The 13,296-nt window shown below is 34.9% G+C and overlaps 1 protein-coding gene across 3 annotated transcripts in view; it reads left to right on the top strand.

Annotated features, from left to right (window-relative positions):
• Positions 1–12,822, top strand: part of Cul3 (cullin 3) — a 76,406-nt gene extending 63,584 nt beyond the window's left edge. For all 3 annotated transcript variants that reach the window (XM_060368687.1, XM_060368688.1, XM_060368689.1), the window contains 6 exons: positions 174–298; positions 973–1,069; positions 1,980–2,114; positions 7,474–7,660; positions 9,584–9,729; positions 12,354–12,822. In XM_060368687.1, coding sequence (XP_060224670.1) covers positions 174–298; positions 973–1,069; positions 1,980–2,114; positions 7,474–7,660; positions 9,584–9,729; positions 12,354–12,485 — 822 coding nt within the window. In that variant the 3' untranslated portion in view covers positions 12,486–12,822. The remainder of the gene's footprint in view (positions 1–173; positions 299–972; positions 1,070–1,979; positions 2,115–7,473; positions 7,661–9,583; positions 9,730–12,353) is intronic.
• The last annotated feature ends 474 nt before the right edge of the window (positions 12,823–13,296 follow it).

The following is a 13,296-nucleotide window of genomic DNA, read 5'->3' as shown; positions in this document are numbered from 1 at the left end:
TACTTGAAAAACATTAAGCAGGTCCAGTCATTAATATCTGTTTGTTTTGTTTCATTAGATTCTAGACATGAGAATACTTACTTTGGCACAGCTACTTTGGTAGTTGTAATAGAGCCTGTGTGGGTAGGTAAGGGATATAGTCCGTTGCAGTTCATTTCTTTGTATTTGTGCAGGTATCTTTAGGTGGTGTTGATCTCACAGTCCGGGTTCTCACAACGGGATATTGGCCTACTCAGTCAGCCACACCAAAGTGCAACATCCCACCAGCACCAAGACATGCTTTTGAGATATTTAGAAGGTAAACTTTAAATAAGACTCTTTTTCTTGATAAAAAATAACCAAATTTGAATTACATTTTCACATTGCTCGTATTCTTAATTGATGATAAATACATTGCACTTTACACCTCATATTCAGAAAAATTTATGTTAGTAATTTTTAGCATGTAAGAACAGAATGCATGGGCAGGAGAGATGGCTCAGAGGTTAAGAACACTCGCACTTCTTCCAAAGGTCATGAGTTTGGTTCCCAGCAATCATGTGGCGGCTCACAACCATCTATAGTGGATCTGGTGTGCAGGCAGAATGCCCTATAAATAATCAATAAAAAAAATTAAAAAAAAAAAAACAAATTGCATAAAACTTCAGAAAGAAGAGTTGTCAGTGTCCTTTCTTTAGCATCAGTGGGTATTAGTGTGGGTCATTGCTTAGGATGGGCTGTGGAGAAAGGCTTATAAAGAGCTGGCTTGGTCATAGTATACATGAGAAATTACTTACTGTGTTGGTACCTAGTTGAATTACATTGGTCTTTTATCAGTACCCCATACCCTGTCCCAAATTTCTCCTCTGGTAAAAAGCAGGAACAGAACTTAATTCCTTCATCTTTATGTCTCTTGTCTATATGTTGCTAAGGGTTGTTGTTCTAAATGTGTGAATTGTACAGTTTCCTAAAACTTGGTTTGCTTTGCTGTAGGTTCTACTTAGCCAAACACAGTGGGCGACAACTCACACTCCAGCATCACATGGGTTCTGCAGATCTCAATGCCACCTTTTATGGTCCGGTTAAAAAGGTAAATTTTGATACTTTCAATATGCAGCATAACGTAATATTCATGTGATTTGGGTTTACCTGAGTGTAGCTGTTATCCCTCATCTCATGTTAGAAAGCTTAAAATCTTTGCTTTTACTTACTATATCTGTTCTTCCATTTGCTAACTGCATTTGAAAATATCAAAAGCATGTCTTCTTTAATGAATAAAATAGTAGATTAAGCCAGAGACCCTGTTGCCGAAAATAGTATAATGTAAGTTGATTTGAAAACATGCAAAGCAAAGCCATGTGCCCCTTTTCAGAATTCTTTTACTTCTGGTAAATGAAAACAAAGAGATTAGTACTTGATACTTACAAGACTTGCATATATTCATAGAATCATTTAAAAAAATGATATGCCAGTAATTTTCTTTTTAGAAAAGTTTTTTGTTGTTGTTGTTTTGAGGTCTAGAGTAATAATTTATTCTTATTACTTGGCTTGAATCAAGCCAAGGTCATTTGCCTTAAAATTGAAAATTAATAAAAAGACTTAGGCAGCAAAAAGTTTTAATCTAAATTGTGACCTAGACTTGTTTCATGTGATAAATTGATAAGACACCAAAGCATTTTTAGTATTGTTAAACATCTATATAACCATTGTCGTTTTTTTGTGTGTGTAATTAACAAAGATCAGGAACTTTATTTAGTTGAAAAATATTTGGCACTGTTATCTATGTGTATATAATCACTTTCTTGCCCCCATGTGAACTGTTCACTGTGTAGTTAAATGGGAACATTCCCTTAGTAAAGAGGGGTGTGTGCGTGTTTAAGTAGATTTATATAGGAGTGAGTTACAATTTTATTAGAGGGAGGAGATTATGGGATTTCTGAAAATGTGGTTAAAGTTGGTAGGAGGAAATGCCTTAATTTTTTTTTTTTTAAATTCAACAGGAAGATGGATCTGAGGTTGGCGTTGGTGGTGCACAAGTAACTGGTTCTAATACCCGAAAGCACATACTGCAAGTCTCCACTTTCCAGATGACCATATTAATGCTCTTCAATAATAGAGAGAAATACACATTTGAGGTATGGCTTATACTACTCCAAGTTTTGACCAATGCTGTTGTTTCTAACTCTTTGTTACTTGAGTCTTTTCTTGATTGGGTAAACTTATTTAAGTCGAGAGCTTGCAGAGCTTTAAAAATGAGGTACGTTTGTGTCCGTTATCATACTCACAAATGCTACCTTTTATATTTTTTTGTGTTTATCTGTAGTCAGTTTTCTCCCAACTACTCTTGGTGCCAGGTAGCAAATGATTAATGCTTTATTTCTGAGTGTTGCTTTGCATTTTAAAGAATTTTATATAAATGTAATTAATGTTATTTGTGTTGAGATTGATTTTTATTTTCATTTTATATTGATCCCTGATATGTACAGTGTCAGTAGTTGGTTCTTTTTACTGCTGAGTAATATAATATGTGGATTTGCTACATTTTCTTTATTATTTTACTTGCTAGCATACCTAAAGAGAGTATACTTAAAACATATGATAGCATTCGTTTTTGGGTTGGTACCAGATTTGCTCTGTTATGAATAGAAGCATGGAACTGGAAAGATAACTCATTCAGCATAGTCATTGCATTGCCTAATTTTGATCTTTTTAACCATCACCGTCACCATGTTAAAAAGCCAGGTGTGGTGGCGCACACATATAATCCAAGCACTGGAGAGATGATCTCTAGGCCTGTGAGAGACATTGAGAGCAAGGGAAGAGAAAGAAAGATGGCCACCTCCTGAGAGCCTACACCAAAGTTGTCCTCTGACTTTGACATACATGCTCACCTGTACCTAGACAGAAACCTACAACTCTGTGATTAGCTTTCACATCTTTTAGGTGTTTTTAAGTTACTTAAGTATATTACCTTAAGGGTTTTTTTTAATATATGTTAAACTTCAGACATAATTGCCTTGTCACATATTTTTATTACTGTGACAGAACACCGTGATAAGGCAACTTAAAAAAGAAAGCATTTAATTGGGCTTACTGTTCAGAAAGTTAAGGGTATATGATGGCAGAGTAAAGGTGTGGTAACAGGAACAGCTGAGAGCTGCAGATCCAAAAGTAGGAGGCAGAGAGTACTAATTTCTTGAAAACTCAAAGTTTACCACTAGTGAAAACCCTCCTCCAACAAGGCTTTTCAAAATTACTACATTTTTATTTATGTGCATATGGGTATGTGGGGTTGGGTCTGTGCATATATGCTAGGACGTGTGTATGTGGTATGTGCAAAAAGAACAACTTGCACAAGACTTTTCTCTCCTACCATTCAGGCTCTGAGGATCAAGGATGGAATTCAGGTCATCAGGCTTGGTGGCAAGCACCTTTACTGCCCAGTTATCTCTAAGCTCAATTAGATTAAATTTAACTAGTCTTTTCCTGTACATGTAAAAAGTCGCTTGGTGTTGAAATTGGTATCATCTTAATATTTTGAAGTAATGTATTAAATGTTTTGAAAGGCCTTAAAATTGTCTTCATAGTTATTGAAAGCCAATCTTTGGCTATCAGTGACAGAGGAAGAAAAAAATATGAGTTTGAAATTAAGAGCAAGAAGATTAAATTTGATATCTGCTTTAGTATTCACTGTCATGCTGGAAAACAGATTCAGAGAATGCCATATTTATATATGTTAAAACGCTTTTAAACTTACATGGTTTAGTTCAGTGACTGAGTGAAGAAGTTCTTTCATTATATTTAACAAGTAGATTCTACCTAAGAATTACACTAATTTACCATGCACAAATTATATGGAATTATATGGAGTCCTAACAATATTAATGAAGCAAACAGAGAGTATACCTAAAGTATACATAAAACTTTGCTACAAAGGTGGAATTCAGTTATTTTTTTTATAGATATGATGGGATTACTGGCATGGTTCACCATATCAAGTTTTATGTGGTGCCAAGGATTGAACCTAGGGTGTCCTGCATGCTAGGAAAGTACTCTGCCAGCTGAACTGTATATACCCACTTCCAATAGTTGTTTTTTGGTTTTTGTTTGTTTTGAGGGGCAAGGTTGAGGCAGGATGGCTCTCATTTAGCTCTGCCTATCCTAGAATCCCAATACATACTTTTTAATTGAGGTATTTTTTGTGTGAATATTTTATGAAGCGTGTGATAAATACTAAGGTTGGTTTTTAAGGACTCTGACTTATAAAGAACTAAGAAGTATGATTGTATAAGCAAAAATACAAATTCATTTTTCCAAACTACTATAGAATTGTATTAACTTCAGTGGTTGAAGGCAGTTTTCCTTTCCAACCAACATGGGACTTATTGATGCAAGTTTTAGGTAGTACTTACGTAGAATATTGTTCTAACAGTGCCGATTTTAGTTTTGTCATATACAGCTTTCTGTGTAGAATTCCATGCCAGTTTTTTTTTTCCCCTCAAAACCTTTGGGTTCTCCATCTCAGATCTAAGGTGATAGGAGAACATTTGTGACACTTAATTTTTGTTTTACACTAACATCTGTTTCTTCAGTTAAGTTAACCAGCTCTTCTGTAGAAATTGGAGGAGATAACAGTACTTAATTTTTGAAGAAGCTGACTTTATAAAAGTCTTTTAGTTCTGTAGGGTAGGCCACATACCGAATTCCAAAATGAAGTGACTTAAAGCGTCTACTAACAATCTGCTCTCTCTTCGTTTCTCTGAGTTGAGTGCCTGCTGGAGCTCATTTGGATAGCTGTGGCTTAAGCACCTTTAACCGAGGTACTTTTGTCTTAAGGTTCTTAAGGTGGTTGCATTTAGATTTCAGGTTGAGCTTAGAAAATCTAATGGTTTGGCTGGCCTTGACAGGTGCACTTTCAAGGTGTTTTGCATGTGGGCAGATTTGTTTTGGCTGTTGAAAGTCTGTAGTTTGTAGTTTCTCCTCATGTAGGACTTTCTACTTGATGCCTTGGTCATCTTTCCATCCTAGTGCGTCATTTATCCTAGAGTGAGCACTCCTCGAGCTCCAAGAAGAAACTATATTATCTTTATGATAGTCTTGCTAGTCACATATTGTTCCTCCCTTACTTGCTTGGTTACCCAATCAGTCTGAGCTGGTGAGATGGCACAGAGTGCAAAAGTCCAAGCCTGCTGAACTGAATATGATCCCTAAGACCCACATGGTAGACATTAAGAACCAACTACAACAAATGAGTTGGGGCACATGTGTGCACACAGACAGAGACCCAGTAAATATAAAAATATTTAAAACAACATTACCAAGATTATTAGGAGCTGACTTTAAAATTGACAGCAGGGGTGATTTTGTAATGTCACATTTAATCCATAGTAATGAAGTCGTTCAGGTTTTTTTTTTTTCCTTGTTTTTGAATAAATAAAGTTCACTTATCTAAAATAGTTACAGAGAGCATAGAATAGGGACTTACATTCTTAGTTTTAATAACATTGGTTTATAAAGCAATATGAGTAATAAATGGTATATTAATGCTTTATATTACACTTGACTCAGAAGAACTTTAAAAATGTGTAACCTTAATGTCAGATATAAATAACCTTTTAACCTTAATGTCGGATGTAAATAAGTGCAAACAGCCAGTAAACATTATCCAGTGCCAGGTATGGTAATGGTGATCCCAAGACAAAAGAGGAAGAGGTAGGCATTGAGTTCAAGGACAGCCTGGTCTACACAGAAAAACTGTCTACACAGGGGGAAAAAAATCCATCTGAAATTGATATCAATCATCAGTGGTAATATGTGTAATGCTGTAATAGAGGGAAATGTTTAAACATGCATAGGGAATAAATTTATAGGCTTAGTAATTCCCTACATACTTGTTGACTAATAATAAAAAGGCATGTAGACAAATACAGCACAAGGTACAGTTGAAACCTGTATAAATTATTCAGATAGCTAAATAGACATAGAATCCTTGAAATAAAGCTGTGTTTGACACATCTGTGTTACAAAAACTGAAAAAAGAAAGAGACATTATCATTATAGATCTGTGTTGCATGTATACTAAAAGAGTGATGCACTGTGTCTAAGATACTTTCCTTGGAATACACAGAAAGATCTGTTGAGCATAATGAGTTAAAAAGAAAAACAGTTAAAATGTGATCAGAAAATTAAGCACTTTTCTTTTTAGTTGCTATACACCATTTTAAGGCAGTAAAACAATTTTTAATGAATTTAAGCTGATCCCAGAATTTATCTGGATAAGAAAGTACATAAGATTAAATAAAACATTTTTGTTTGTTTGTTTGTTTTTTTTAAACAGAGTTTCTCTATATATCCCTGGCTGTCCTGGAACTCACTCTGTAAAACAGGGTGTCCTTGATCCTCCTGCCTATGTCTCCCAAGTGGTGGCATTATAAAAGTCATAGATGAGGAACTTGTTTAAATTAAATAGAGTCCAGAAGCAAATTGGTTTATATGTTTAGATAACTGGGAAATGGTAAACTTATCATTTAAGTTATTCTGAATTTTTTCGGAACTGTTAGAAGGCAATAAGGGAACTTTAGTATCATTATATGATAATCATATACAAAGTTAGATAGCTTAATGTGTAAATTCAAAACTTCATATGTAAATATAAAGATACCAATTAAGAATATATTTTCAGTTCTTTTAGTATAACTAAAATACATTGTAACGAACCATCTGCAATCTAATAATAGGGCCTATTTAGCTTCCTGTTAATTCATATAGTATTGTAATGTCTACAGTAGTAATATACATGTAAATATTTGAAGCAAAGACATGTATAAATAGTATTTCACAGAATTCTGACTTAACTAATTGATGTTTTCATAGATATATGTGAACTAAGTCATAGAGTGTATAGTTTCCTTAGTTATTTCATTGACATCAGAACAGTGAGTTAAAAATTATAATTCTTTCCCAGATGTTTTTATTTTTCACAGTATAACATTGTATTCCTATCATAACATATACAAAAGTTATCAACTAGACCTCAGAAGAAATGTTAACTTCTAGTAGTCAAATCCTATCTTGCTCCCAGAGGCAGTAAATATGGTCAGTCAAAATTCTAATGTTTGTTTGCATAAGGAAGGCTTGAACAAAGTGTGCTCTAAGTAAACTTGGAAGAAATATAGTAAATATTCTTGAGACTGACTATTGTAGCAGTTTATTTTACCTGAATGCCTTCAAGTTCCTGGTGGTGCCTGCAGATGGCATTTTTAGAAAACACAATTGTGTATTTCTTGATGCAGAAATGCCCTTGCCATTAACAATTTATAATTTGTTTAAATAATGAGATTTTAGTCATAATATTCAGGAGATTCTTTATTGTGAATTCTTTAATAGAATTACCGTTCTCCAGCTATTGCTTCATCGATTTATTTGCTGATTAACTAATGTACTTTTAATCTTTGGGAGAAAATCTAATTATGTCAAATCTAATGAAATTTTCAGGAAATTCAACAAGAAACAGATATTCCTGAAAGAGAACTTGTTAGAGCCCTCCAGTCCCTCGCCTGTGGTAAACCAACACAGCGGGTCCTCACAAAAGAACCCAAGTCAAAGGAGATAGAAAGTGGCCACATATTTACAGTTAATGATCAGTTCACATCCAAACTACACAGAGTCAAGATTCAAACAGGTACCTGGAATTAAGTTTTCCTCTTAAATTAAAAAGTATGTATATTTAATATAGAAAAAAAATTACTCATATGCTGATTTCTTCCTATTAAAAAGTAAGTTTCATTGTTAACAAAAATAATTCTTGTATTATGTTTGTGCTTGGTCCTAAGACAGGAAACCGGGTGTGTGGATACCTGGGGATAACAAAATGCAACTGAACCCAAATATAAATGAAACACAATCCTAAAGACTTGTTAGCACTGACAGGGTAATTTCTTTTTTTCAAAGCTGTTTTACAGATTTTTCAAAATTAGTTATGAATTAATCAAACTACAAAAAGTTTCATCTTTAGATATTTTCAAGTTTTGGAATTGTAAAACTAGTATTACCTTTAATTTAAAAGCATAAATAACACTGTTGTGAACAATTTTTAGTAAAGCCTTTTATGTTGACAGTGAAAATAAGTTGTTTTCCTACATCATTATAATTATGGTATTACATTTGAGAAAAACAATTTCTGTATATACTGCCTATATTTGTATTATTCTCAATTGTCCTGAAAGTTCCTTTTCTGTCTTAGCTTTTGGGACTGGGGTTCTTCAGGGTTTCCACATTACCACTTAAATTTTATTTCTCTTAATTTATATCCCCTTTATTTATTTTTCATTGACCATGTTGGGGATAGAGGCAGCAGTTCTTTGTGTAGATTAATTTATTTGCTTTTACTCTTTTTTTCTTAGCAAATAAAACTATTGCGGTTTTCTCTTATACGTGTGTGTCTGAGTGACAAACACTTAGAGACATAAATGCGTATAGTAAGATACTGGGGCTATAATTCAGGGCTCATACACGCTAGCCCAAGTGCTTCTAACACTGGGCCAAATCCCTAGCAGAAAGCTGTATTCTTAACGAAGAAACTTTGCCTACGAGTAGCTAAAGTTACGCATATCAGAATAATCTTATTAATTATAAGTATACTATCTCATGTCTATGTCAGTGTATGAGTCAGCCATACGTTTGAGCTTTTCTGGTTTGGTTCAGAAAGTTTCATGCGTATCTCCTTGTAAGGGCAAATAACACAACAAATTTTTGGTTTTGCTACATCAGTTTATAGCATAGTTGTACATTAGTTCTCTATTTTGCCCCTTATTGGTTAGTATGAACACTGTATGAAAGACAGAATGAGACTTTCTTAAAGGCTGGAATACAGTGTGAATGTAATGATGAGATTATGAAAAGAAACTTTTTAGGTAATAGAATCCAAGGAGATATTGGCAAGGCCTACAGAGGAGTATTTTATTGCTATAGAATCCCTTTACTGATACCTCAGTGATATTTTTAATTGTTTAGCTGATAGAATCTTGACAATACCTACTCTTCCCTCTCTTACAGTGCCTTATGGGTTAGAGACAACAGCTACTTGCCTATCTGAATTAATTTTGCTGAAATAAAACTTGAAGCCATTATGGAAAAGTAAGAGTTGAGGTCTGAAAGCCACGAACAGTTTTCACGTTGTGTACTGCTAAATCCACTACCATTTTTCTTCCAGAATAGGAATTATTCTAGACTATGAATAATTGACTTTCAGCCTGGCATGTATGCTGTACAGTTTTAATCCCAGAAATCGGGATGCCAAAGCAGGTGAATCTCTGTGCATTTGAGGATATCCTGATCTAAAATAGTGAGTTCCAGGCCAGCCAGAGCTGCATAGCAAGACTCTTTTAAAAAAATAAAAGACTTTATTTTCCCCTCTAAAACTGATTTCTAATATTACAAAAGAATAATTTATAATTGAGGTGAACATGAATGTTTACATATTGTGTATTTACTTGTATGCATACTCTAATTGAGGTGGATTTTTCTCTGAATATTAAATTATTATATTTTATTACAAACCAAATTTTTAAATTATTTCTGATAAATGCCTTTATTTCTATTTTAGTTGCAGCCAAACAAGGTGAATCCGACCCAGAAAGGAAAGAAACAAGACAGAAAGTAGATGATGACAGAAAACACGAGATAGAAGCTGCTATAGTGCGAATAATGAAGTCTAGAAAGAAGATGCAGCACAATGTTTTAGTAGCAGAGGTAAGGACACCTGAAGCGTGGGTCAGCGTCATTGTCACACAATACTGCTTACCAAGAGCAAGAAACTGTGCATACAATAAACCTTTATAAACAAATCACCTGTATTTCTGAACATTAGTAATGGTTACCAATTTTTGAGAGCTTTTTACAAATTAGGAAACTAAGAACCATGAGGGGCCATTGACATAGTTGAGTAACAAAAGCCTAAGTTAAGAATTGAGAAGTAGTGCTAACAATTTGTTAGTAATAATGGGATATGAGAAGGATGAGTTTAGCCTCCTGGGTTTCTGGCTTGAGTGAGGAGACAGAGGTTGGGTCTCTTAACTACAAAGAGAATAGTGTGCTTCGGTGGTCCGTATCTTAACTAATAATGGCACAGTTGACTTTATTGTACACTGGCATATGCAGGGGCAGTAGTTCATTGGGGTGTTGAAAGTTAGCTAAAAAGTGAGAAGGCCAGACATTGAATTGTGAACTCACATCATACAGTCAGAACTGAGTTCATACTAAATTGCTCAGGGGTAGTTCATTGGGGTGTTGAAAGTTAGCTAAAAAGTGAGAAGGCCAGACATTGAATTGTGAACTCACATCATACAGTCAGAACTGAGTTCATACTAAATTGCTCAGGGGTAGCATGGGAAATTAAAAAAAAAAAAAAAAAATCTGTGAGGAGTCAGTCCCACAGTACCATATTTGAGCACTTGTTTTAAAGGGGTTCTTTCTGAACCAGCTGTGCCAGTGTCACAGCACTTAGAAATAAAGGTCTTGGTCTTGGTCCATGCAGACCCACTGAATCAGAAATTCTAGAATCAGCAGTCTTGCCGTTAATTATGAAATGTGTTCAAATTTAATGCCTTTCCAAAGGGGGTGGGGGAGTAAAATAAGCAAAGCTCAATTTTACATGAAAGAGGAGGTGTGGCAAACAGTGGGTGGTTAGTAACTCTGAAAACCATCAAGTTTGAATGAATGACTGTGTGGACAGTCGTGACTAGTTACCACCAAGAGTAGTTTGTACTTTGAGACGATGGGTTCTGGGAGCAAACAGAAAGAAGAGCTCTAGAGGACTAAGTGATGGGATTAGGATTCTGAAATTTATTTTTACTTCTAAATGGAAGATTGTTCAGGATGCTTATACTATGGGGAAGAGATGCTAGGTGGCTAAGACAAAGGGGGTAGTGAAGTCTCAGAAAGGAAGAAAGACTATTAGTAGCCAGTAGTAGAAATAGTAGGCACTAACTGAATCTGTCTTTTCCTGAGAGCACAGTAGGGCTACAGTCTGCTGACTAATCGATTTAAGGTGGGAAGATGAGGAAGATGGGCAGGAAATGAGATGGCTTCTTGTCCCTGTCCCAAACAGGGTTCTGCAGCATCAGGGTTGGAAAACACAAGGAGCCCATCAGAATTAGAGATTGTAACAGCAGCAGAGTGGTGAATTTTAATTCATAAATTTGTGTTGGGATTTCCCAGAGGTTATCAAAGCATTTTAAAAGGCCAATTTTAACCTAAGGGCAGCTATAAGCCACACATAGAAGTATAGCTAAATATAAATGATTTTATAAAAACAAGTAGGTGACCTATGTGCAGCTTGATAATTCCTAGTTTATACTGAAAGTGATTTCATCAAACAGTGCTTATAAAATCAGAACAAAGAATCCAGAGTTGAAGATGCTTTTTAGAGTTGAAATGATCTTGAGTGCAATTTAGACCCTGTAAGGAAGGAGAATAAATCTAGTCTATTCACAGTCTGGAAGATAGAGTTAAAGATTGGCAATTTCAAGTGGATCATAGCAAGATTGTTGTTGTTACTTATTTTAGTAAGTAGGTTTATCAAGTGCACTGTGAGAATGCAGAGGCTAAGGTAAGAAAAGAAGAACTACCTGCCAAGAACAAGGTTTTTGGTACTAGAATGGTAATTCTGGGATGATTATAGATTGTATTTGTGTAGTTGAGCGCTCAGATTTCACATTTCAAAGATTTCCAACAGTTGGTTGTTGTTGGAAAATAGCTTTGATCAACAAAAGTAAAAGAAAGTCTGGCTTATGCTGGATAATGGAGTCTGATGGATTATTGAAATGAGCATTAGCTTTGAGGAAAAAGATGTTTAGATTCTTGCTGGTTCTGTAACTAATTGTTAATACCAGCTGTTTATTTTATAAAATGAAACAGCCTACATTGCCATTAAAAGCATTAGGGGTGTGTGTGTGCGTGCGTGCGTAGTTGTGATTGGCAACAGTAGACTGGTTGCTATAGTTAATTTATTACTGGTAGTGCCATGCTTAAGATCTGACTATAGCTAGATCAAAAAACGACCGAAGTTACTCATAGTATTGGGTGCCATTGCTGTAAGGCATTTTATCCCAGAGCTGAGTCTTTTTTAGTTGTTTTATCTGTCTGTTATGTTGAGGCAGGATAGCCCTGCCTCACATTCCCAAGCACTGAGGTTATAGACATTAGTCACCTGCTTGGTGCCTCTGTGTATATTCTTTTAATTTAGTTGTAAAATCACTAAATTTTGTTATTCTTAGCTTTAAAATGACATGTCAGCTCTAGTAAAAGATGAGGATATTTGTGTGTCTATGTGGAAGTGTTTTAGTTAAAATTCGATTTGTACTTTCTCTTTTTAGGTAACTCAGCAATTGAAGGCTCGATTCTTACCAAGTCCAGTTGTTATTAAGAAACGTATTGAAGGACTTATTGAGAGAGAATATTTGGCACGAACACCTGAGGATCGCAAAGTATACACATACGTAGCATAAAATGCATTCAGAAATTTGATTTATTCTTGGACTGTACTCTTCGCATGGACTGGGAAGTTCTTTTAAATCATTACTATTAAGACGACCATCTCTTCTGTTAAATGCAGTACATGTTATAGACCACTCAGATCAAGCCTCTACTCCCTCTGAGAGTTTTCAACATCAGTTGATTGAGCTTCAGGCTTTCCAACGTTATCCCTGTAGAGATCATCTTTACAGTTCCTCGGGAAAATGTGAATGTGCCGCGTTTTGTTTTCAATATTGTATGAAAACAGAAAAAAATAAAACAAATTTAGAAAACACAGCTCATTAAAATAAAATTGTTGGATTTCATTTCCCCAGGTCTTCAGTGTTGATGTAAATGTGTTTCTGTAGTGTTGCTTATTATTAGCACTTTGCGCATTGTGTAAGTTGGGTAGCAAAAATGGCAAAAGAGATGCAAAATTCCCAATTATCTATCTTGCTCTGCTTGTGACATTTCCTTAGCTGGTATTGTTTAAAGGTTTGATAAATATACAAAGACCCAGGCATACAATTGGCGCATGCTTTATCCTACCACTTGCACTTACTAGTCTAACAGCCTTATGACCAAGACCTTTGTTTGGACATCAGTACATACCCTGAGTTGTTTTTTTCTCTCTTGTAATCTGAAGTTTTCCAAATTAAGTTCTAAGACGATTAGGTTTTGCTCTGAGTTATTTCTAGAGAAAGAGAATATTTTAGTATGTATAAATTGTACAATAATTTTTTGCTGTTGTACTTACTGCTAATAGTGGATTGTATAGGGTGGCGTTTTTATTTCATTTATTGT

The sequence above is a fragment of the Meriones unguiculatus genome, chromosome 15, assembly GCF_030254825.1.
Source record: "Meriones unguiculatus strain TT.TT164.6M chromosome 15, Bangor_MerUng_6.1, whole genome shotgun sequence".
Taxonomy (NCBI): domain Eukaryota; kingdom Metazoa; phylum Chordata; class Mammalia; order Rodentia; family Muridae; genus Meriones; species Meriones unguiculatus.
This window is presented reverse-complemented; position numbering and strand designations above follow the sequence as displayed.